The sequence below is a fragment of the Mugil cephalus genome, chromosome 3 (assembly GCF_022458985.1).
Source record: "Mugil cephalus isolate CIBA_MC_2020 chromosome 3, CIBA_Mcephalus_1.1, whole genome shotgun sequence".
Classification (NCBI taxonomy): Eukaryota; Metazoa; Chordata; class Actinopteri; order Mugiliformes; family Mugilidae; genus Mugil; species Mugil cephalus.
The window spans coordinates 25,753,793-25,776,905 of record NC_061772.1 but is presented as its reverse complement, the minus strand read 5'-3'; the positions used below and the strand labels follow the sequence as shown (position 1 = coordinate 25,776,905).

Here is a 23,113-nt window from a genome sequence, read left to right as displayed (position 1 = left end):
TTCAAGAGCTTGAACAATTTGCAAAGGAAGAGTGGGAGAAAATACCAGCTGAGAAGTGCTACAAGAAACATTTGGAGGCTGTCATCACTGCCAAAGGGTGCGACCAAATATTAAAGAGGTGCCATTATTGCTGCACATGCTGTTTTTTCTGTTCTTTGAAATAACAACAATATGTAAGTCTAAAAAACTATTTTCTTTCTTAAATTACTTTGGACCTCCAGAGATCCTGAGGATATAAATTTGGTACATTTCCATTTATTTCTGAAGATATTGAGGTTATGCAAAAAATGAATGGGTGCCAATAATGGTGAGCGGGACTGTATACGTCTATTTTGTAAAGTTTTGGGAAACTTGGGCACGTGCCACCATCTGAACATCGCTGCAGGATCCCCGTGGCAACGGGAAGCGTGCAATCCTCGTGTCCTGGTGCCATATCTTCCCTAGATAAGGAACGCAAACACACACCTGGCCGTCCATGTGACATGATGCTCCCTGATGCAAACACTCCCGTTCTAGATGCTGTTTATATGTGCATATTTGCAATTCTGAAGATGTTCTACTCTTATATCATATCTTTCCACTTGTCCATTTTGTCCGAATTCACACACATCGACACATGCAAGGAATTTCTTCTCTGCATTTAACCTGTACACCTGAACCCATCATTCAGCAACTCCTCCACAGCTCTGTCCCTTTTCTTTCTATCTTCTGTCACAACTTTTTATCTTTTTGCCACTTGACACTGAAGCAGCTAAAGTAAAACCGCCGATTATTATTACTATTAGACAGATACTTTCTTTGTCACGAGGGAAATTCAGTGTCCAGTAGCTTCACCACACAGAAACAGATATGATAACGATATATGGCAAACATACATTCAAGTTTAACAAACTACTGTAGTCATGCAATTAACAAAAGCTCATGCAGTTTGACAATAAAATAAGCTGTAAACGTGTAATGTAGGCAAATGCTACATGCATACGGTCTCCCTGAAATAAAACAGCACAAGTGATGTATGTACCTTAGAGGTCAGTTTCCATCAGCTTTATAATATTATGACTTCATCATGTTCTAACGACATTTAAACTTAATAAGTAACAAAAAGAGATGTAAAAAAGCCCATGCCCATGTTAACACCCATAGCAAATCACGATGATATGCAGGGAAACTTTGAGAAAGGGCATATTAGCAATATATTCTTGGCAAACAGTGGCCAAATAGGTATATTTAGGTACAGTTATTTAGCCAGAAAAGTCATTTCCCCTGCTCCCATTTTTCAATACTATGCCAATTACCTTTTGGCTCTAACTTTGCATTTTGCAAGTGAACTTTGCACTTACAGACACATTCAACATGTTTTGAAATATATCTTCAGTGACGTATCCAAAAGTTTCCCAGGAGAACATTGAATTGTCACAAGATGGTTTAAATGTTATTTACTTCTCCTGTCACTGGTCATAATATTATGCCTGATCAGTGTATTTATTTTGCACAAGTTACATATTGTTATGATAAACATGATTAAATATTAGTACATGCAGATAACACATTTAGGAATATCACACTTAATAGGAAATGGATTGGATTTCTATAAGCAGCTGTTTCCCAGGTTGGGATTAGCAGAGCGGCCTAATCCTGAGGAACAACCAGGAGCTTTGACATTCGGTTCTGGCAAGCAGAAGGAGTCGCTTGTGGCACGTTCCTGAGCTGAGACGGCAAACCCAAGAAGTGGTGTCGGAAACCTGCCCATTCACGAAATGGCATTTGAAGGAGATCCTTGAGGTCATTCACGTCACCGAAGACCAGTGACGGGCCATCGATGCCATTGCTTCTCACTACATCGATGTACTTGCTGGGATAGTTCATCTTCTCTAACTAGGATAAAAAAAAAAAGAGAATTCATTTTTCTTTTCTTCTAATTTATTTATTTTCAGAAAAAGACATTCTGTTTTAGCCTGGGACTAGCTTGACTTCACCTACCCACAAAATATTTGCTGTGGAAAGTTGTTCTGGGCTCACTGTTGGGAAGTCATAACCAATGAAATCATATGGATGGGTTGTTTTCGGACAGAAAAAAAATGCTGAAAGATGCCCCGTGTTGAATTCCTGACAAACGAACATGTAAGATCCTAAATGCTATTGTTGTATGAAGTTCTCATCAAAATAAATTCCTGGAATTTCAATGCACGTCACTAACGTTAATGCTAACGGAAGCTCTTCATCGACATGCACCAAACAAAATGTTTAGCAGATGAGTAATCAAACAGTAAAGGAAGCTATAATTTGAAGAGCTGCAGGCGATGAGCTGCACAATTCTCAGTGGTGTAAAATTTCTTTCACTATTGCATGAAAACTAATTTTCACTGTGTGATCTGTGATTGGTTAATCATGGCATGCATGGGGCCAGTTATTGACCTACTTCTTCATTACACCACAAACTCTTTGGCTGCATTATAAAGGTTACACCGGTGGTTGTTTCATCTCAGATAAAACAAGATTAAAAACTATTAAAGAAAAGTTCTCACCTCTTGGCATATGTCTTCTGTGCCCATATTGATGATGGTTTTCATTGGCAGAGCAGCTAGCTTCTTCATGCAGCCAAAATCTCTCAGCCTGGATGTGCCTCTGATCTGAGCCAGCTCCTTCCTAATTGAGTGATCCAGATTCATCATCACCACTTCGCACGACTTCAGGTCGCCTATGGTGAACTTGAAGTCCACTTTGAGAAAGCTTTCAAACATTTCCGGATCTTCGTCTTGCTCCAGGAGGTCCTCGATCTGGGCACTCATCTCATACAGCTCAGCCCTGGTCTCACTGAAGACTTTCCATAAGGTCTTTGAGGGATCAGATTTTGGCACAATAGGATCAGCATGTGTTCCATCATGAGCATCTTCCTGTTGTGCATCTTCCACACACTGGATGATCCAGCTGAGCCGGCAGGGCCACTGATTGGCTAAGGTCACCCATGCTGCAATATTGTCTTGTTGAGGTACGTTTTTCCTCGAGGCCTTTATAATTGTCGCTGCTACCCGAATGGAGTTGATCACCCTCCTCATAGACATGCTGTCATCAGACAGGTACATGTTTAGCTTCCTTTCGCTGCTCTTCAAAATGCTTGACACCAAACTCTCTACTTCCTCGTCCTCTACATCCAGAGTTTCAATCAGTGGAATTGTCTCTTTCACATCTACAACCTCCAAAGGTATATCCGTGCCATGGTTCTCTGTTGAATTCTCTGCGGTTCTTGAACGGTTAACAAGGCTGTAAAATAAATCAAGCTTGGAACTGTTGCACAGTGCTGGGACTGAGAAGGCAAGAGTCACTATGCGGTTCAATAGTGCATAAGCTCTGTCCTCTCTGCTGAAGCAGCCATCTGCAAAGTTCACTTTCTCCACAATAACGTATGGATTTACTGCCAGAATGGAAATAAACGGGCTCTCCTCTTCTGATAGCAGGATGTTGATCGCCTCCAGAACTGCAACGATTTTCTTCGGGGGGCAGCGGTCCAGGCTGGAGATATTGAGCACTATTCGGATCTTCCTCCTCTCAAACACTTCCATGAACTGGATGAAGCGTGATATGAACCACATCTCCCTCCTCACCTCGTTCATGAAGCCCAGCTGGCTGCTGATTCGCTCGTTGTCCATGCCCTTCTTGATGTTCTGTTCCTGGCTGAAGATGAGGTTCTTGATCATCATGAAGGCAAACTTCAACGCGCTCGCTGCAGGGACACCTACTGCGGCAAAGACCAGGCCTCCCACCACGTCCGTCTGGGAACTTGCTTTAGGCTCTCCATCAGCTAGTTCCTCCTCAGGTTTAAGAAGGTCAAATTTCAAGACGAACACCAGGATGGTAAGAGGTACTATGAGAATGATAAGGAAGAATAACCAAAGCGGGCAGCAGCAAATCTTCTTGGAACGCCAGTGGTCTTTCCCCTTCTCAAAAACCTGTTTGAAAAATACAAAAACGGCAGGTTAGAGCAGTGTTTTAGACAGCAACATTTGTCCCCCCCCCCCCATAGTGAGGACACTCCTTGATCCCCAGCAGGTGGTAGCGTGACACAGGCACACACACAAAAACAACTAAAAAAAAAACATGAAAATCAGAACACGATGTTGACCTGGCCTCCAAGTTCACTAGATCCCAAACTGATCAAATATCTTTCGGATGCACTGGAACAAGCCTGAACCACAGAGGCCCTTGAACCCATAGGACCCAAAGACCCCCACTAACAAAATCCTGTTGCCAGGCATCATAAGACACCCTCAGAAGGCCCATGTCCATTCTCTGATGAGTCACAACTGCTTTGGTGGCACAAGGGAGACCTACACAATATTAGGAAAGTGGTCATAATGTTATGATTGATCGGTGTGTGTTGAGGGCAGATTTAATTTAGTTTGTAAGTCAAAATGAGCAACCCCACAGAGCTACTCTAAAATCAGTTTAATAAATTAAAGCTAGGACAGTTCACAAACCTTCTCCTTGACTTCGTCCTCTTCATCGTATTGAGTCACACGGTAGAGAGCAAGCTGTAATTTTCCAAAGTTCACCTGCATGGACTGAAAAAGCCGTATGGCTATCCCAGCCCAGAGCAGGTCACTGCCTGCAAAATGCCAAGCGCTGAAATCCACGTGAATGAACCTAATGTTATGGGGTTTCTCCATGGTCCAAATGGGCCTGTAGAAGAGCATTCGGCCAATGAGAGCCAGAAGACCACCCAATGAAGGGTTCACGGGACGAGGCTTTTCCTCGTGCTTGTCCTCGAGCTTTGAAGCTTCCTTGTTCATGAACTCTGAGGACACACAAACGTATGACATTAAGAATTGTTTAGGTGGTTCATGTGCATGTCAGGACGATCTATAAAAAGGGAGAGAACTTGGATGTAAAAGGTTTCAATTCATTGAAGTGTGGCACTAAAACCAAGTATAAACTATACTATTTAGTACAATGTCACATGAAAAGACAAGACGCCTAACAAAATAAATGGAAACAACTTTATTCTGCAGGACCTTCAGGGTAACAGAGAGCCACAGCTGCTCCATTTAGTCATTGCAATGTCACTTTTCTATCAAAAAATAGATAAATTCATAATTTTTTTTTGCTGCATGTGGTTCCTTCCTTCACTAAGTGCTCATTTATCGGCTGTGTAAAAGTGCTCGTATCTGATTTGTAGTTTTATTGTTCAACATCTCATCTGTTTGTCCATTGTTCATGTGGTAAAAATCTACCTTTGCAGACGCTGACTCCGAAAGGCAGCAAACCACTATTTACTATACATGCTAAAAGGTGTAAATGACCTGGGAGAAATATCTAAGGCACGTGAGCACACGTTGCACTGTGATGAATGGGCAACTTTTCCCTGCACATAATTCCCTGCACACATACCATAAGTATGCAAAACTACTGATGGTATGTGTACAGAAACCCGACCTTCATGACAGAACAGAAGAGAAATATGTATGTATATATAACAGAAATATGTCCACTCTCAGTCAGTCGGAGGTGGACAGGTTATTAATTCATAAGCCAGCTCTTTGGTTGTGCAGAGTTGACTCACATACCAGGAAATACCACAGCTATTTTCAGTGACTAGATCAATACAGATTTTTTTTGCAGAATTATTCCAAACGTGCACAGCGAACACTGTGGACACTGGAAACAAACGCCACAGGCGCCCTCCCTGTTTGCATGCAAATCACCCAGCCTTTAGTTTTTATGTTTGTTGCCAAAATAATATTTAAGCGTCCTTGAGTTCCTACCCACCCACTGGTGACTGACACACATTTGAGCGAAGCTACACCGAACAAAGTGTTTGTGTACCTTTCATTTTTCTGCAGATAATATTAATTCGATTCTGACACGAAGAGTAGAGTCCCACGGTTGCAGGGGATGACACTTTTGTCAGCGTCTTGGACAGGGCGTAAGCGTAAATCTCATCGGAAAGCACATCTAAAAAGGAAAAAGGAAACACGGCATGGTTAAATCATTTCACGTTTCCAGTTTTACATCTACATTTAGTTCTCTGATTGCTTCATGACTGGTGTTCATTTTGGTAATTAATAAGGTTTTAGCATCTAAGAGCGTTTCTAAAGGAAAACTAAGCGTTAAGATTGAGACTGGAATGGAGACATTTATGCATTATTCACCATATAGAATGTAATGTGGGTTAAACTCATTTTAAATGTAATATATTCTTGATACATGTGGCGGCACCATGTGGTGTTTCCCAGTGTGTGGTTTTTATTACAGCAGTTTGTGTTAAACATTCATTTCATATATTTCCAAATTGAATATAGGGCGCTATAGGAACCATTATAAAGTGGAATAAATTATTTTTACCTTTTTTAACAATGTGACTGTGTTACTGTAAAATAATTTATACCTTTCAAAACTTAATGGATCAATCTCTTCCAAACACTTAACTGATCTGTGTAAATTGGATAAAATGAGGAATGTCTCTAAAAACAAAATTAGATAAAATGAGGAATGTCTCTAAAAACAAAATTAGATAAAATGAGGAATGTCTCTAAAAACAAAATTAGTGAGCTGTAGTGTAGTTGGACAATGTTTGTGCGTGTGCATGTTCTTGTATAGCTATCTTTCTGAGGACCTGTTTTTGCACCATCGGAGTGAGGACAGTTTGGCCGGACCTCACTTCTTTATGACGGCTCAGTTTTAGGGTTAGGGTTACACTTAGATTAGGATTAGGATTAGGGTCAGGCACTGAGATGATTTAGGGGCTGGGGAACGAGCTATGTTAGCAACATTCTCACATAAACGTGTGTGTTTATATGTGTCGCCTCCACGTGAAAACAACAAATAATGATGCAAATGATCGAGTAAATCTGTCCAAATATCTTGTAATCAAATTGCAGCTATTATGGACATAAATACATGAACAGGAAACTATAGACACGCTGACTTGTGCAATCATGTTATGAAGGCAAAAAAAAAAAGGATGCAAAACAACATAACAGACAACAACGACAGAAAATGGGATAATGAAATATTTCACATGTTGGTTGGTGAAATATTCGACTATGTGTCCTGAAGGGTTTTGTTTTAACTGTTTAGTAAAAAAAAGAACAAACAACAGAGTTATTTATAGCCATTCAGACATCGATTCAGACATGCATGCTGGTGAGACGGTGTCTACGAGATTTTCATTAGAAAATGAAAGAGAAAGTAAAAACAGAGGCTCTCTGCAGACGAAGGAAAAAGCTGTCGCTGATCAGATGAAGCATACATGTTGCCCACTCACCCTCTGTTGGCCTCTGCATGACGACTGTGTGTTGGAACAAGCAGCTTTCACAGAAAAAATTCCTTCGACCTGTTGAGAATGAGGAACAGCAGAGATCTCACCCCGGGGGCAGTGCAGTGGAGCCGTGTCAGCAGCTCTGTGTGTGTGTGTTTGTGTCTGTTTCTGTTCCACGAATGTTGTGATCAGGTGGATGTCGCTGATGATGCACCACTCCTGTTCATTGGACACCTTCATAAAGGGGCCATAAATCGTAATCGGTGGTTTTGTTAATGGTTAATTCAGCATTCGCTGAAGATTTATAGGCAAGGTATGAGTCATTATGAAGGCTGGAACATCCTCGCTCTTCCGGTTTTTTAGTAAGTTCGCTAATTCATTTCGGACGAAAATGAACCTTTCACTCCCCTCTGGCAAAAGGCTGTAGAAAATTGGCACTCGATCCATCAATGTGTCGGCAATCAGGAGACGATGGGTCCATGATTTGTTAGCGTTGGGGGCTTAACAACGCTTATAACTGCATTATTTATTGACTAGAAGCCTAATGATTCACATTTACTGTACTCTTTTAGTATTTTTAGAAACTTAGTGTTAATCATGTCTGAGGAGTGACTAGTGCAAAACTCCGTTGAATCAGACCTTGTTGTTGCTGTTCTTTCAAGTTAGCTTGAGGCCTGTGCTTTGTTTATTCTTGTATTCAACGCGTCTACATCTGAACAGAAAGATGGGTTGGATGGAAGGTGTGTCGGGGTTGTTTTTGTGTCTACTTAAGTCACAGACACAAGATTTTACAATGACATTCATGTAACAAAACACACCCTCCACCCTTTCCTAGACCCTCTCCCCTTCTACAACATATTTTCTGCTTTTGTTCCTGCCTGCACGTCCCTGGTAGGTCTGTGTAAATACACACTGACCCCTCGCCTTTATTTGGGAACCGTTCATGTTTAATCTCTGATCTCTGTGTGCAAAGCCCCAGTCGTAAAACTTCTGCAGTTTTAAAGCAACCATAAATATGACTGATAAGCGGTCTCTCTGGGCAGAAACGTGACACTGGTGAAAACAAGCTTACCCAGTTAGTTCCAGTCGTGTCAGTCCTGGTCTTGGTTCATCTTGAACTTTTACTATGAATGAAGCCAAAAAAAAAAAAAAAGAGAGAGGATCATGCAGCAGCAGCAGCAGGTAAGGTGTGGTGAAGTGAATACCCCCAAGACTTCAGTCAGCACCGTAAAACTTTACACCACTGATAAGAGGGAAGAAAGACACCTGATAACCATGAGCTGCCCAGGAAGTGAGGTCACACATTTTTTTTTTTTTCCCTGAGAGCTAAAGCTGTGCATTTCTCCTGCTCTCCTTTTCCAATTTGTTACCCCTTAAACCCCCGACTCCCAACCCTTTCTTTATTCTCAGGATCTGAATGAAGTGGATAGCTCCTGAAAGCATTGCAAGGTAGAAAAAGAGTCCCTATTCTTGCAATAGCTTCTGGCACTAACTGACCAACTTTTTCAGTTTGTGGAAAAATGGAACAAATGAGTGATTTCATGCTGGAGCCCTGGGTCTGCATGATTCATGAACTGAGAAACCTGGCTTGGAGTCCCTCAGGTTGAGAATGACTGGATTGCTGTGGCTGGCCTGACCAGACATGCAGAGCAGTTGAGAGATGCCAAAGCAGCAGCAGCGGCGGCGGCGGCGGTACCAAAGCTTTTTTGCCTGGAGTAGGATTTGTAGTGACATAACTGGTTAGTCAAGCTTTGAAATGCAGGCTAGAAGCCTAATTTCCCTTGGCATATTTACTCTTTATTTATTTTTCTTTTGCATTAGCCTATTTCGACCATCTGGTGTTGCAGCAGACGTCGTGACACGGGTCCTTCTCACACTACAACAAATAAACCTTGCGTAGAACGTCACTTCTTGGTGGCTGTTTTCCAAATCACCTCCCCTAATTCATTAGGAAATACGTTAAGAATGATCATTATGTGTTTACTGACACTGAACTTTGGACTCTCAGTTATACATATCAACTGATGACAGGCACCAGGCCGTTTGTTTGTTTATTTAGCTGGTGCAAAGAATATAAGAAAGAGTAAAATCATTAGTCTATTTCATCTATTGCTCATTATACGAGGATAATGTTATATGTGAAATGTTACGATCTTGTTTTGACAAATATTCCATTGATACAGAAAAAGTTTACATACGTTTTTTTTTTATTTTAAACTATACAAAACTGACTAATATTATCAGAAAATATTAACAGAATGTGAACAAATCACAGTTTTGTGATGACTTTATGCCAAAGACGTCTATGCATCGTGCTGCAGTCACGTTTGCTGAAGTTAGCATGCTAACCAGCTAGCCACAATATCTCCCAATATCACTTTCTACCACAAGAGGCAATAGTGAGTCATTGTAGTGTACTCTCAGAGTGTGTATTTTTCTCTTTTTTACAGTGATAGTGTATTCAGAATCTGAGACTGAATTAAAAAATTAAATAAATAGAAAACAACGACTCCATCTGGATCAAAGTAATACACCTTTTTTTGTAATTTACCATTTTACACGTTGCTCCTTCCCGTCAGCTGTTTTTGGTAATTGTGGGTGCAAGCAACAATAATTAACAAACTTCATGTAAATGCATTCACACTCCATTTGAGCGGTGATCACCACAACTTGACTTTTTGTTTTTTAATTACAACCAAGCATGCAGTGTTAATACCATATGCAACAACACATCTTAGAGCAGAAGAGTTGATTTTTAGGCAGGCTCTTGAAATGAGGTTTAATTGTATGTCTGATTAATACTGAAAGTGCTTGGCCTTAGGGTGAATAATTCTGTCTTTATTCCAAGTACCTGACTGTTCAACTGCTTTAATTAACTTGATCGTCATATATAGAGAATGAGAGCGTGTGAATGTGTGTGAGAGACAGTTTGCAGATGTTGCCTGGCGAAAGGAGGACTTTTACAAATCAATATTGAATGAACCGAATATCATCTCCTCTTATGTTTACCCTCACCACACATTGCAGAAACTTTGCAATTAAGGTTAACAAATTCACCTTCATGATTAATCCAAGATAGGAATCAGGTACACAATAATTAGAGATCAGAGAACTGGGGAGGAGGGAATTGAACAAATCTTTTCATGTGTTAAGTTCAGAAGAGGACGGTTGTTTTCTAGAGGTGGGAGAAAATATGCACACTGAAGATCATTTGCATCGGCTTGTATGCATAAACACGTCGGATGATGTGAGATCATTTTTAAAAAAAATTACGTCATGATGGCTCTCGCCAACAGAGGGTGCTAAAGTATTGCACATGAAAGCAGGACAATGACATTTGATCAGCGGCGCTTCATGTCTCTGCTCTATTTGGTATGTAGGAGCGGGCCCGGCTGTAAAGGAGGAGGCATTTACTGAAAATGGGGTGCGGTCGAGGTCTTAAGATGTGGTAAAACTTCTGCTGGATGGGGTGATGATAATTTAAAGTCAGTAACTGCATCACAGGACACACACACACACACACAGACTAATATCTATCTGCCTTTATTCCTTATTCGTTCTTCCTAAGGGCAGAAAAGCTTCAATATTGACACGCAGTCTGACACCAACTTGGACCTGGACCAGGTTGCCTGGCCTAATTGGCCTCAAGACTTCTTGTTGGTGTGATCTATTGATCAGTCTCACTGCAGATGCAGCTAAGGCGCAGGGAAAAGGACAGAGAAATAGCGAGATATACTGAAAAATAAGCAGTGCCAGATCTGGGCATGATGTCTTAAGCTTTGCTGTTCCCTTCACAGGGCTCTGCACCAAGCTAAGATGATGGGGTCTTCACCCTGAGGTGCAGGGGTCCAGATTCATGCCACAAGCTGATTCACACACACTGATTGTCTTTTATTGTTACCAAGGGGATGATGGCACCAACAAATGGAGGTTTCTGAACGTTGCGACCCCCCAAAGGTCTATAGACACAGTCTGCTTTAACAATCCCACCAGAGACAGCGAGATGAAAACTCTTCCACACCTGCAAAATCCACTTTTTTTTCTCTGCAGCAAATATTAGGAGGGAGGGGAGGGGGAAAAAAGGGCAACGATGAGATTGCCACTGAAGAGCCCTTCTGGGGCAGGGGTGAGCGAAATGGTATGCATGCTGATCTTGTATCTATCAGCACAAACATCCTATACATGATTATTTTTGCCCGCACCTTCAGGCTTGTTTCCATTCACATTCGGATCCCAGATCACATCATCTCATTCTCATCTATTTCCATTTTGACTTCCTCTCCTCGCCGTCTTCCTTCTCAAGCGGTGCAGCCATTTCGATGTAAATGGTGTCTGTGCTTATATGCCTTTTAATCCTCCTGCGTCGCTCCGCGCAGGCTTTCCTCCAAATCCGAGAAAAAAAAAAACTCATAAGAGAAACATGCATATGTTTATGAGGCCTGGCACACAATATGTCCTTCACTACCTCATAAAAGGCAACGTATTCTTCTTTATGTGGAGCACAAATTTCCTATTCTCTGCCGTGTGTGAGAGCTACATTCCCATATGGTATTACATTTATGATGCATGACGGAGCTTACGGTTCTCCATCTCCTCTGCAGCACAGTGCAGGTAACCAGAGCTGTCCAAAAGTCATGCCTGTGACAACATAGATCATCATACATTTTTTTTCCTTTTTTATTTTCTGTCTGTACGCCTGCCTCTCTGTATTCCTCAACATGCCTCCGCGCAATCTGTCTTTATCCTGCTGTGTGAGAGTATAGCTACCAGGTGCACACTGAGCTCTTCTCTGGGTAGTGGTGATGGAATGAGTGTCCACTCCTGGACCCTTTCACCAACACGCGGGCTTACACGCATGTGTGCACACGTTCACGCCAACCTGCTGATCCTGCCTCCTGTTTTATTGTCAATATCAGCCGGCTCAGGGGTTGCAGGGGTTGACGGCTGTTGACAGGGGCTTGATTGTGGAGGTAAAGATGATGGCAGCTCTTGCAGCGATAGAATAGCTGTATCGTGAGACCTCTTGGAGGGTGTTATTAGGCTGTTATGAAATCTGCTTCCTATCAGACCTTCGCCGAGGCAAGGGGGAGGATATAGCCGGATGTGGTGCGAAATACAAGTGTTGACTCTCTCCTTTCCTCCTATAGCTTCCTCTTATCTACCCCTGAACTTCTCTCTCGCACACAAACATGCCCTGTTTCTCTTTAGTACCCCGCCACCTGTACCTCTGTTTTTCAGTCAACACAGCCTGCAGTCTCCCTGCACGCTTGCACCGAGGAATAGCTTTATCATATAACGAATGGCACTAATCTTATTTGTTTTATATTTCATGAACACACACACCTCGAGGCACGCGGCGTGCTCTGCATCATGACAGCAAGACCTGCTGTCATGACGCACCGAAGCACCTCACAAGATAGCTGGATGAACGCCGATCATTCAAGCACATCTGTGTGAGACCTGCCGTAGGAAAAAAAAATGGCAGACGTTTGCCCAAAAAATAATATGTATAGTACTGTGCAAAAGTTTTAGGCAGGCGTATTTTGGGGGAAAATGCTGTAAACTAAAATAATATAAGAATGTAAATTGTTTATTTTGGTCAATTTATAAAATGCAAAGCGAGCAAAAACAAATTGGTGTTACTTTGCCTTCAAATCTGCATCAATCCCTAGATCCATAGATACACTTGCACGCAGTCAGGGATTTTATAGGATCGTAGATGCAGTGGTTGGCCGAGGAAAACACATCAAGCTTATTTCCCTTCGAAATCAGAAGATGTCCATCAGAGCCATCAGCTCAGAACTGGCAGAAACCAGCGAGACCCAGGTTCACCCATCTACTGTCTGGAGACCAGAAGTGGTCTCTATGGAAGAGCTGCAGCCAAAAATACGTCCCTCTGACATGGAACCAAGGCCAAGAGACTCAACTATGCACAAAATCATAGGAACTGGGGTCAGAAAAATGGCAGCAGGTGCTGATGAGTCAAAATTTGAAATATTTGTCCGTAGCAGAAGCCAGTTTGTTCACGAGTGAAGCACGGTGGAGGCTCCTTGCAAGTTCAGGGCTGCATTTCTGCAAGTGAAGTTGGGGATTTGGTCAAGACTAATGGACCTAAATGCTGAGAAATGCAGGCAGATATGTATCGAACATCAACACCATCAGGGAGGTGTGTGATTGACCCCAAATTTATTCTGCAGCAGCACAAACACCCCAAATACACAGCCAAGGAAATAAAGAAGTCCTGGAAGTGATGGCATGGCCCCCACAGAGCCCTGATCTCAACATCCTCTCAACATCAAGGATTTGAGGAATCCTGCATCCACAGAAGATCTGAACTGTACATCTGGAACAACCTACCAGCCGAGTTCCTTCAAGAACAGTGTGAAAGTACCTAGAACGACTGATGCTTTGTCTGGAATGCAAACAGTGCTCCCACCAAATATTGATTTGATTTAGATTTGTCTTCTGTTCATCGGCTACATTTTGTTAATTGATGAAAATAAGCTATAAACACGTCCATTCCTTAGTTTACAGCATTTTTCCACATCTGCCGAACACTTGTGCACAGTACTGTATGTATATATGTATATATATGCACAGGATAGAATTACCACATGAATGACATTATTAAAAAAAATGAAACTGGAGCTCAAATAAAAAAAGAAAAAAAAACTGTCCTAAAGGAAAGATGCATCTATTGAGTATATCCACAACACAGCAGAGCAAAAGTCAACACTCAGCCAATTTAACCTAAAAGCTTTTGTTTTTTGGTATTTTACAACACAGGATTCTTTGTTTTTCGTATTTCCACCTTTTGGCTCCTGTCATCTCTGGAGTTGCTCAACATAGTGGCCCTTTATTTATCTCAGTGGCAGCACGGACCGGGCTATTATTAGAGACAGGCCTTTAGATTCCTATTACCCCATTCCCCGCGTTTGTTTTGCCATTGTCCCGATCTCCATCCCTACGACGCTAATGTCGTCAGAACAGAAAGGATCACGTCGAGCGTTGCGCTCTGGCTTTTTTCCTCTGAATGCTGTTAAGCTCCCGTGAATGCGGCGGGAGATTGTCCACGTTTGGTTTCCTTCAACCGTGACATCATTGCTCATTAACCTTAACCAAGCAGTTATTGCAAGAATTGGCCGTTTGGTGGAGGAAGCACACGTCGATGGCAGACTGAGTGAGTCGTGTGCTGCTTTGGTTTAGATCGAAATGTCCTAGAAGAGAATGAATTCTTATGTCCTCTCATCCACGTCCAGTGAAATGTCTCAAAAATAAATGAAAGGAATGCACACGTCCGTGTCGCCCTCTGGATAAACTGTATAAACCCTAATGATCCTTTGAAGTTTCCTGTAACACCATCATCCAAATGATACTTTGATATTTGACCAAATACAGTGTCTGGTATTTGGGTTTTTCGATATATTTCCTTTAATGAAATGTCTTAAGCTCTGTGGATGAATTTGTTGCTTGCTCCTTCCCTCCACCTCGTGTCCTGCATTTCTATCTCCTACGTCTAAACACTGACATGACTGATTATCAAGCTTTTCAAACCCCCTCAAGAGGTTGTCACATTCTTTGTATCTGCAAAATTAATCTAACTCCATGACACAAAATAATTGTTCACTCTTGCTGCGATCACACCACAAACTATAAAAGCTAACTTGGCCTTTAGGCAGATGAGTCCCTCCATATGAGCCGGGTTCTGCTCGAGGTTTCATCCTGTTAAAAGGGAGTTTTTCCTTTGCCAGTATCGCCTTCAGGCTTCCTCTGGAGGTTTCAGGATGTTTTTTGTAAAGCGGTATGTAAATAAAATTGAATTAAATTGAAGTGAACATTTTGTCATCATGATCGGCTACATCATCACCGTTGAAGTCCTGTTCAGGTGTGCGTTGGTGGCGCTGGAGATATAATGAATTTAAATGTTAAGTGGTAAAAGAATTGTTTATGCTTAGTTTATGTGTCATCGCATCATTGGAGTGACAAAGAAAAGTTGAAGCCAGCTGCATGGCGTAGTGTCTGGAGTCAGTTTCATGTGGATACCATAGAAAATGGATTGAATCTGACCCATCAGAGAATGGACATGGGTCTTCTGATGGCCTCCTGTGGTGTCTGGTGTTGTAAGTGGGGTCCTATGGGTTGACAGGATGGGCCTCTGTGGATCATCCCACAGATACTTGATGAGTTTGGGATCTAGTGAATTTGGAGGCCAGGTCAACATCTTGTGCTGTTTTTCATGTTTTTTTGAGTTGTTCCTAAATTGTTTTTGTGTGTAGTGACTTGTTTGCCTGTATCAGGCTGGAGTGTCATTGCTATGGGGTGGGGGGTGCATAGTCTGGTCTAGGTGGGAGCTACACATCTAAGTAACCTCCACACAAATAACCACCAAAGCCAAAAGTAGCAGAAGAACACTGAATTGTCACAAGATGGTCTATTTTATTTACTGCTCCTGTCAGTGGTCATAATGTTGTGGCTGACTGGTGTATGCTCAGCCAGCTGGGTGCCCCTTTCTCATTTATTTATTTTTTCATTGAGCCCCAAACAATTACTTGTTTTGCCGTCTTGACAGCATGTCCCTATGTGCGTTGCATTGCGCCTTGCTCTGTTTATTGGTCCACATTGCAATGACACATACACACAAGAATATCCACACGCAATTAGTGACTTGATTGAAATTGACCACCTGCAGGATGTTCATGAAAGAGACACATTTTGAGATAAAAACACAGAGCGTCGGTATTGTTACGGCCTCTGTGAAGCCCGCTCTGTTTATAACAGAGAGTAATAATCAAGTGCATTTAACGCCATCCAGCCCCTCTTCCTCCAGAACAAGCTGGAGGACACGGGGGTCGATCCCTCCTTAACTTCCTGGATCACGGACTACCTCACAAGGAGGCAGCTGTTTGTCCAGCTGAGGAACTGTACCTCATCATACAGGTCGGACTTCAAGTACAGGTCTGCCACGCTCAGAAATACTCTGATGATACAGCTATTGTTGCATCTATCAGGAATGAGGAGGAGGAGGAGGAAAACAGGAATGTGATGAGGTTCCTTCAGTGACTGGAACACTAAGAACTGCCTTCTGCTAAACACCTCCAAGACCAAAGAAATGGTCATAGACTTTACGAGGTCTAAGCAACAGCTCCAGCCAGAGGTGCAAACCTATAAGTTCTATATAACAAACTGGACCGATCTGCTAACACCCATGGACAAGAAGGGACGGAGCCGACTTAGATCCTTCAAACGTGTGAAGTGAAATGCTGCTCATGTTCTACCAGTCAGTGGTTGCCAGTGCCCTTTTTCAGCATGACTCAAAGGAACTCTAAGAGACTGGACAGACTCGGGTCTCTGATTGGCATTTAAGATGGACTCACTGGAGACTTTTGTTGAGAGGCGACCATGCAACACGGTTGTAATCCATCCTGGACAACATCAGGGCACCATCTCCATGACATCCTGGAGGGGCAGAGAAGCAGCAACAGTGGGAGGCTTCTCTCACTGTTGCTGCAGGGCCGAGACGTTCAGGAGGTCCTTTGTCCCCACAGTCATCAGAGTATAATGCTGCTATTTAATGTTAAAATACACCCTTGTAAGAACTGTAAATTATAAAGATGTCCAGTCAACTGTACATAGTTTTACGTGTTAACACACGTTAATAAAGTCTAGTGCATATTAGCAGGCTTCCTTCTCCTTCTGCACTGTTGATTTTGTTGGTGTGTTGTGTTGATGTCTGTTCTTAATCTTGTGTTTTCTGTGCAAAAATGAGTCAATAGGTAAAACGCAGCTTCATAATGTGTTTTGTTAGGAAAATGAGTATCATTTAAAAAAAAATGTCATCCAGGTTCCGTACACAAAAATAAAAGGTGTAAATTAGATTTCAATTTTAAGATGCTGCATGTGGGAGTTGCATGCTTTCCTTAAAATTAAATTTACACACCTCAACACACAAGCACTCACTAAAGGCATGTACAGTAAATCGAGCGGCTCTCTGTTGCAGAGGTGTCAGGATGAAATAACAGACGCCTTTCTTTTCTGTACAGATTCTCTCTGTGCTTTCTTTTCACTGTTACATCTATTAGAAAGTATTCGGTTGTCACTTCTTTTTACGTGGTACAGGGGTACAGCACTGATTCAAACATCCAGGCGGGATAAAGGCAAAAAGGTGGACGCAGAAGCCTTGGCATGAACGTAAATCAGATTTTTTGAGACAAGAAGCATTTAAAGTGACTCCCAGGGCTCATTTCTAAACCCGTTCTGTCATCTGTGAGAGAGAGAGCTCTAATCCATTGTCACTGGGTGGATTAATTTGCATAATTCCACTATTGTACAGTCCCAGATCTTTTTTTCTATCTCCTCCTTGACGCAAAAAGGACAAGAGAAAAATAAAAAAGGAGACTCAAACCTCCGCTACTTGTTGCTTTGGCAACAGGGAGAGGAAAAAGTGAACAGAAGTACAGTAGGGGCAGGGATAGGAGGGCTGCCGGAAGAGAAGGGACTCTGTGGTGCAAGGGCGTGGAGACGGAGAGGGCGTCAGGACGGAGATATGACGAATGGGGAGGAGAAAGGAGGAGTCAAAGAAACGAGGAGGGCGGACAGGAAGAAAGGTAGCGACTATAGTTCAGTGAATGCAACACGGAGGGATTTTCTCTTACTTAAAAAGTCATTTATCTGTGTCGACAGTCTATTAGTCATGTATTTGAGTCTTAACTCCCTCCTCCCCCCCAGCACACACACACACACACACACACACACACACACAAACACAAACAAACACACAGTCTTTCCTGTGTGTTGCACGTGCGTACCGGTTTGTGTGTCTGCATGTACAGCTCATCCTCCAGGGATGCGAGCTGGAGGGAAGAGAGCCGGCTCTAAATTGCACAGATAAGATCAATATGTAGTTAAAGGACGGAGCTGTGGCTTTCAGAACGAACACTGAGTAATATTGCATTAGTGCCACGTAGTGTTAAGTGCATTATTTAAAGAAAAAAGAAAAAAAAAAGAAAAAAGGGGGTAAGTGGAGAACTCACCTGTCACAATAAAACATTTTCAGCCTCTACTTTTTATTCCTTTAGGTTGCAAGCATGAAAGGTTACGATGACACTTTCCTCTCGAGAAAAACACCAGCATCAGTCATGCCGGCAGATTCTCAAAGACAACGTATTATAAATTCTCAATTGGTGGTCCTTCGTTTACTTCAGCGGCAGAAAGAACCAGGGTATTATACGCGGCCTCAGTTTCTATTTTCTCTCTTCCCTATGTTTGTTTTTTGTTCTGCTTTTCGTTTGGATAAATTCGGTATAAATTCAGCACAGCACGAGTCACGTCAAGCGTTCCACGTCATCTTTTTCTCTGAATGCATTGAGGCTCGTGTGATTGTGGTGGGAGATTGTCCCTTTAGCCGTGACCATCATTGTTTATTGACCCTAACCAAGTGGTTATTGAAAGAATTGGCCGAGTGCTGGAGGAAGCACACATGGAGGTGTCAAAATAAATAAATAAATAAATAAAATAAAAATCTGTACTCTATTTATGGAAATTTACAGGCCTGAGAAGTTAGGGCTGAAAAATTATGTAATAACCTGGTCAAAAGATCAGGAAGACAAATTTGCAAGCGACAAAAAGATAAAATTATGAGGACCTGACCTCTGACTAAAAGACGTTTTTAATTTTTAAGCGCCAGAGACATTTGAAGTGATTTCCTCATGACAGTTGCCAAGGTATTGCTTGCGTACGGACTCAAGTAGCTCCAATGCCGTCACCGCTCTCTAGCTGAAAAGAAGATACTGCCAAATACGCTGCTGTGCCATCTGGGTTCAGGCGATGCTCCAACAACTTATACGTCCCTGACATGCATTCTGGGAAACCTGGCTGTCCCGAAACCAGGCAAGTTACCTCCATGGCTGACGAATTAGCATGTCGAATATGGTGTCAGGAGCAAAGTTATGGATGGTGTTACCATATGGTAAATGTTTTGGGAACGCCATTCCTGTGCCATATGTCAATCACCCATATAAGATGCTCCCTATAATCGTTAAGATTGGGGATGTTTATCAATATCTTGTGTAGTGGGTAGTTAAACTGGAGGTGAGGATGTCCTACAGCAGAAGTCTTCAACCTTTTTAAGGCCAAGCACCCTCAAACTGATGGAGAGATTAAGTAGGGACCCTCTATCTACTTTAGGCTGTTCTATATTAAACTAGGCTTAGTGCTATTTATAAATATACATTATTACTATTATCATTTTGCATTAAATATTAAGGTATTCAAATAATACACAGGAAATGTATTTTTCAGTATACCTGGCCATCCCAAGTTCAGACAAGTTAGTATCCGACTCCCAACAACACAAGTGCATAAAGATAAACCGTCTAGTTCCACTTGGTTCTCACCCTCTTTGCATCACCAAAGTTTTTTCACAAATCTAAAAAGAGCAAAGATTGCAAAGGCGCTCTATTATTGGCCTTCATCAGGGCATAGCAACAGGAAGTAGGACAAAGCTTAAAAAGGGCACCAGCAGGTGCTTAGTGGGTGGAGCCTTCCCATTATGTCACACACCATGTGACTAGCAGCTAGTAGGTTACCGAAACCCAGTGAATTAGAAACACACTGATGAGAGGACATATCACTGAAGAGTAATTTAAAAGGAAGAAGCACAGTAAATGTCCATACTTCATAGAAAAGGGGTAAAAATAACATTCCTCATTAACCCTTTGGAGAAGGGTTCTTAGATGGGGGTTTGGGAACAACTTCTGCCACCATGACTGAGGGAGGAAGCCATGGGATAGGCATGGCTTTTGCTTGTATGGCAGGTTTGTCTTCTGCCGCTCTGTCCACTTCAGCCTCCTTTTTGTTCTGCCAATGTAGAAGCAGCCACACTCGAACTCCAGTCCTTAGACTAGAAAGGAAGTCACCAATCGTTGCACCAACTCTTTTAATTTCATCAACATTTCATGGTCTTCTGTTGCCGCCGTGCTGCTAATTGTTTCCCATTTATATGCCCCTTTAGAGTTTAATTTACAGATTAACATTAAATGAAACTAATCTTTTGACTCTGTCTCTTAAGACACGTAGCTGCTCAGTCTGAAACATTTCTCCGGTTAAAAGAGAGTTGTGGACGCGTATGTACTTCCACTTCTATCCGGAGGACGCCAGTCAATGTGGGTCAGGAGTGTATACACTGCTAAGAACGTGGTCGGAGCCATTGCACTCTCAGCGTTTCCTCAGAGCATCGAGGGAGCATTCATAACATGTAGTGCTTATATCTTCCTGAGCTTAGAGCTTAATGCCAGGTGTGAACAGGACCTGTTAGCAAATGCCACTGCGTCTGGTTTTAAATCAAAAATTTTTTTTTATCTGTACGGCTAATCCCACCAGAGGTAAGTGAGAGAATTCATTGAGACGAACCAGGAGCAAGTATCTCTTGCCCTTAGCTGAGAGGCTGCACACGGTTAACCCTGCTGGCAGCACACGAAAACCCTGCAGAGTCGTGTCCTCCGACTCCCCTAGTTTCCCGTCTCTCCCCCACTGTCCTAATAAGCAAAACATCATGTCATGCTATAATCGCCATGATATATTTAACATAATCAAGTGGGTTAACGAGGTCAAAATTAAAATAATTCGAGCTTTAATTAGCAAATATGTCTAAGTCATCACATAATTATAAATAGTCCAACCAGCCGATGTGATCTGCAGCCGTTGTTAAGTCCCTCTGCATCTCCGCTGGTCTTACAGTGTCAGTGCCTTTGGGTGATGCTTTGACTTGATGGCATTAACAGGCCACACCTGTGAAGATCTGGATAAAAAGCACCTGAAGGAGTCACTCCTATCTTGCTGTGGAAGCTCCCTATTTTCTCTCCTAGGGTTAGGGTTAGGGTTAGAGTCACTCCTATCTTGCTGTGGAAGCTCTCCATAGCCCTATTTGCATGGGATTAGTTTTACCTGAGGACGTCCTATGATTGACATATTAACTCCTCGTCTGTGTTTCACGTGGCGCATTCGCACAGGATAAACAAACTCCCTGTTTTACTCTAATTTACAATCCACAGTTATGGCTCTGCTACTTTCCGTCTCACTCCACTGCGCGTCAGAGATGATAATAATTACTTTGCAAAAACTAATGGATATGGATAAAAATATATTTTTGATACTATTTATCCCGGGGAAGAAATAACCTACGACCTGACGTTATTTAAATCAGCTCCACCATTTAAAACGGGTGAATAGTTCAGTGACATCTTGACTTTAACAAACTTTGAATTATAGCACATCCTTCATAATTCTTAAGCGACAACAGACAGAAAAAAAAGCTCCAAATCAAAATAGAAGTCCCCTAAATTACAGAGACGTTGATTTGCACTGGATTAGTTTTAACAGAGGATGTCTGTGTTATGAGAATTATGGTAGGTAATTTTTTTTTTTTTTTTTACAAATCACGAACATGGACGATTCCCATGGGATTAGGATCAAAGATGTCCCCCTTGTAAAACTGTGGGAATACGGCTAAATTCTCATTTTGTGTCCTGTTTGTGTCTTTTCATGTAACTCATAGAGATAAACTGTTTAAATTATGATGTGTAGGGGTTGTGCAGACTACACAAATGGTCAGTTTGTTGACTTCACTGCCATGCCATCACGCTTCTTTAACCATTGTGGCGGCCACAACAGTCATCCACCATCAGTGTTCGTATTTTGTTTACAATGTTCATACTCACACACATCTACGGATGATAGCGCTACACATAGTCTGTTGGTTTCAAATTACATTTCATTACATTTGCAGTTTGTTGATTTGGATGCACACAATTTGGCATTGTGTTCATGGTTTTTGATTTACAGAAAAAGGCTGGAAACCCTTTGGATGGGATTTGTTGGGTGGGAAGAATTGGTTTCCTTGTGTGGAGTTTGTCTTTTTGTTCACTTAGTGTACGTTTAGTTCAGGTATGTTAGCTGTTTTATGTTAATTGTCAGTCAGGTTTCCCCCGTGTCTGTTCTGGACTAGTCCTAAGTGTGTATATAACCATTGTGTGTCTCATTTGTCAGGCAGGTCAGTTTTGGTTAGAAGTTGAAACCTTAGTTTCCTTATTGCTTAGTTGACCTCATTTTGAGTTTTCGGCACTATTCTCCTGCATTTCTTAGTTTCTTTATATTAGACCTCATTATTTTTGTAGCTTTTTATATTTTTTTGCACATTTTTTTCACACCTTTGTCCTGAAATACAACTAAAGTACTACTGTATGTCATCTGAAAAGGTATCAGCTAACACCAGCAGAGGAACGGTCTTGGAGAGCAGTCAGTTAACAACTTCACCAAACGCCCTGCGGTAACAGAGAGAAGGAGGTTGCACTTTGTCAAAGCTATTAGACTTAAATGCAGAAAAAGCGTTTTCATGCAGGCTATACATATGTACAGCGCACAGTATGTAGCACATGAGCTGTCTGTTCTAAGTATATGTATTCAGCTCATAAATAAAGATTTTATTGTTGCAAAGTATTACTTTCTACTTTGTTTTTCCTAGTGATGTCATCAGTGACTGATCGGTGAAGTTGTGTAACCCCTAATCTGGCCTTCATTTTGTCGTCGCCCTCGAGCTGCTTTGTAATAGTCAGTTTTGTGTCTGAGCAGCTGTGCGAGAAATGTGTTCATTGGTATTTTGAGGGCTCATCCTTTGGAATAAAATAAACATTACATGTTCCTGTCATCATCTTATAATCAATCAATTAACACCTCACCAAAAAAGAATCCTTGTGCACTGCGCATAGCATCGTGACCTCTATATATGGAAATATTAGGTGACATTAAATTTCTTTTTTCACTGCAGAAAAGAGACTGAAGTGATGACAAATGATTTAATTAGTG

General features: G+C 41.9%; 1 protein-coding gene across 2 annotated transcripts; it reads right to left on the bottom strand.

The window, feature by feature from the left end:
* Positions 1–709: 709 nt before the first annotated feature.
* nkpd1 (NTPase, KAP family P-loop domain containing 1) lies at positions 710–8,512 on the bottom strand. 2 transcript variants are annotated; one of them, XM_047580738.1, is made up of 6 exons: positions 8,328–8,510; positions 7,262–7,330; positions 5,821–5,949; positions 4,476–4,792; positions 2,526–3,947; positions 710–1,875 (listed from the first exon to the last, which is right to left on the bottom strand). In XM_047580738.1, exons 2-6 carry the CDS (start codon positions 7,278–7,280, stop codon positions 1,630–1,632), a joined length of 2,133 nt encoding a protein of 710 aa, XP_047436694.1. In that variant the 5' UTR covers positions 7,281–7,330; positions 8,328–8,510; the 3' UTR covers positions 710–1,629. The 2 variants fall into 2 exon arrangements, with proteins under 2 accessions (XP_047436694.1, XP_047436695.1); XM_047580739.1 differs by lacking the exon at positions 710–1,875 and adding an exon at positions 1,928–2,106 and having other exon boundaries at positions 8,328–8,512.
* Between the last annotated feature and the right edge of the window lie 14,601 nt (positions 8,513–23,113).

What these genes read in the sequence shown, in the direction of transcription:
- nkpd1 (XM_047580738.1), bottom strand. An exon ending in TATCTGCAGAAAAATGAAAG is followed by an intron (nt 4,793 to 5,820) that starts GTACACAAACAC and finishes GTGTGTCCTCAG; the next exon opens with AGTTCATGAACAAGGAAGCT. An exon ending in AGGACGAAGTCAAGGAGAAG is followed by an intron (nt 3,948 to 4,475) that starts GTTTGTGAACTG and finishes TTTTTCAAACAG; the next exon opens with GTTTTTGAGAAGGGGAAAGA.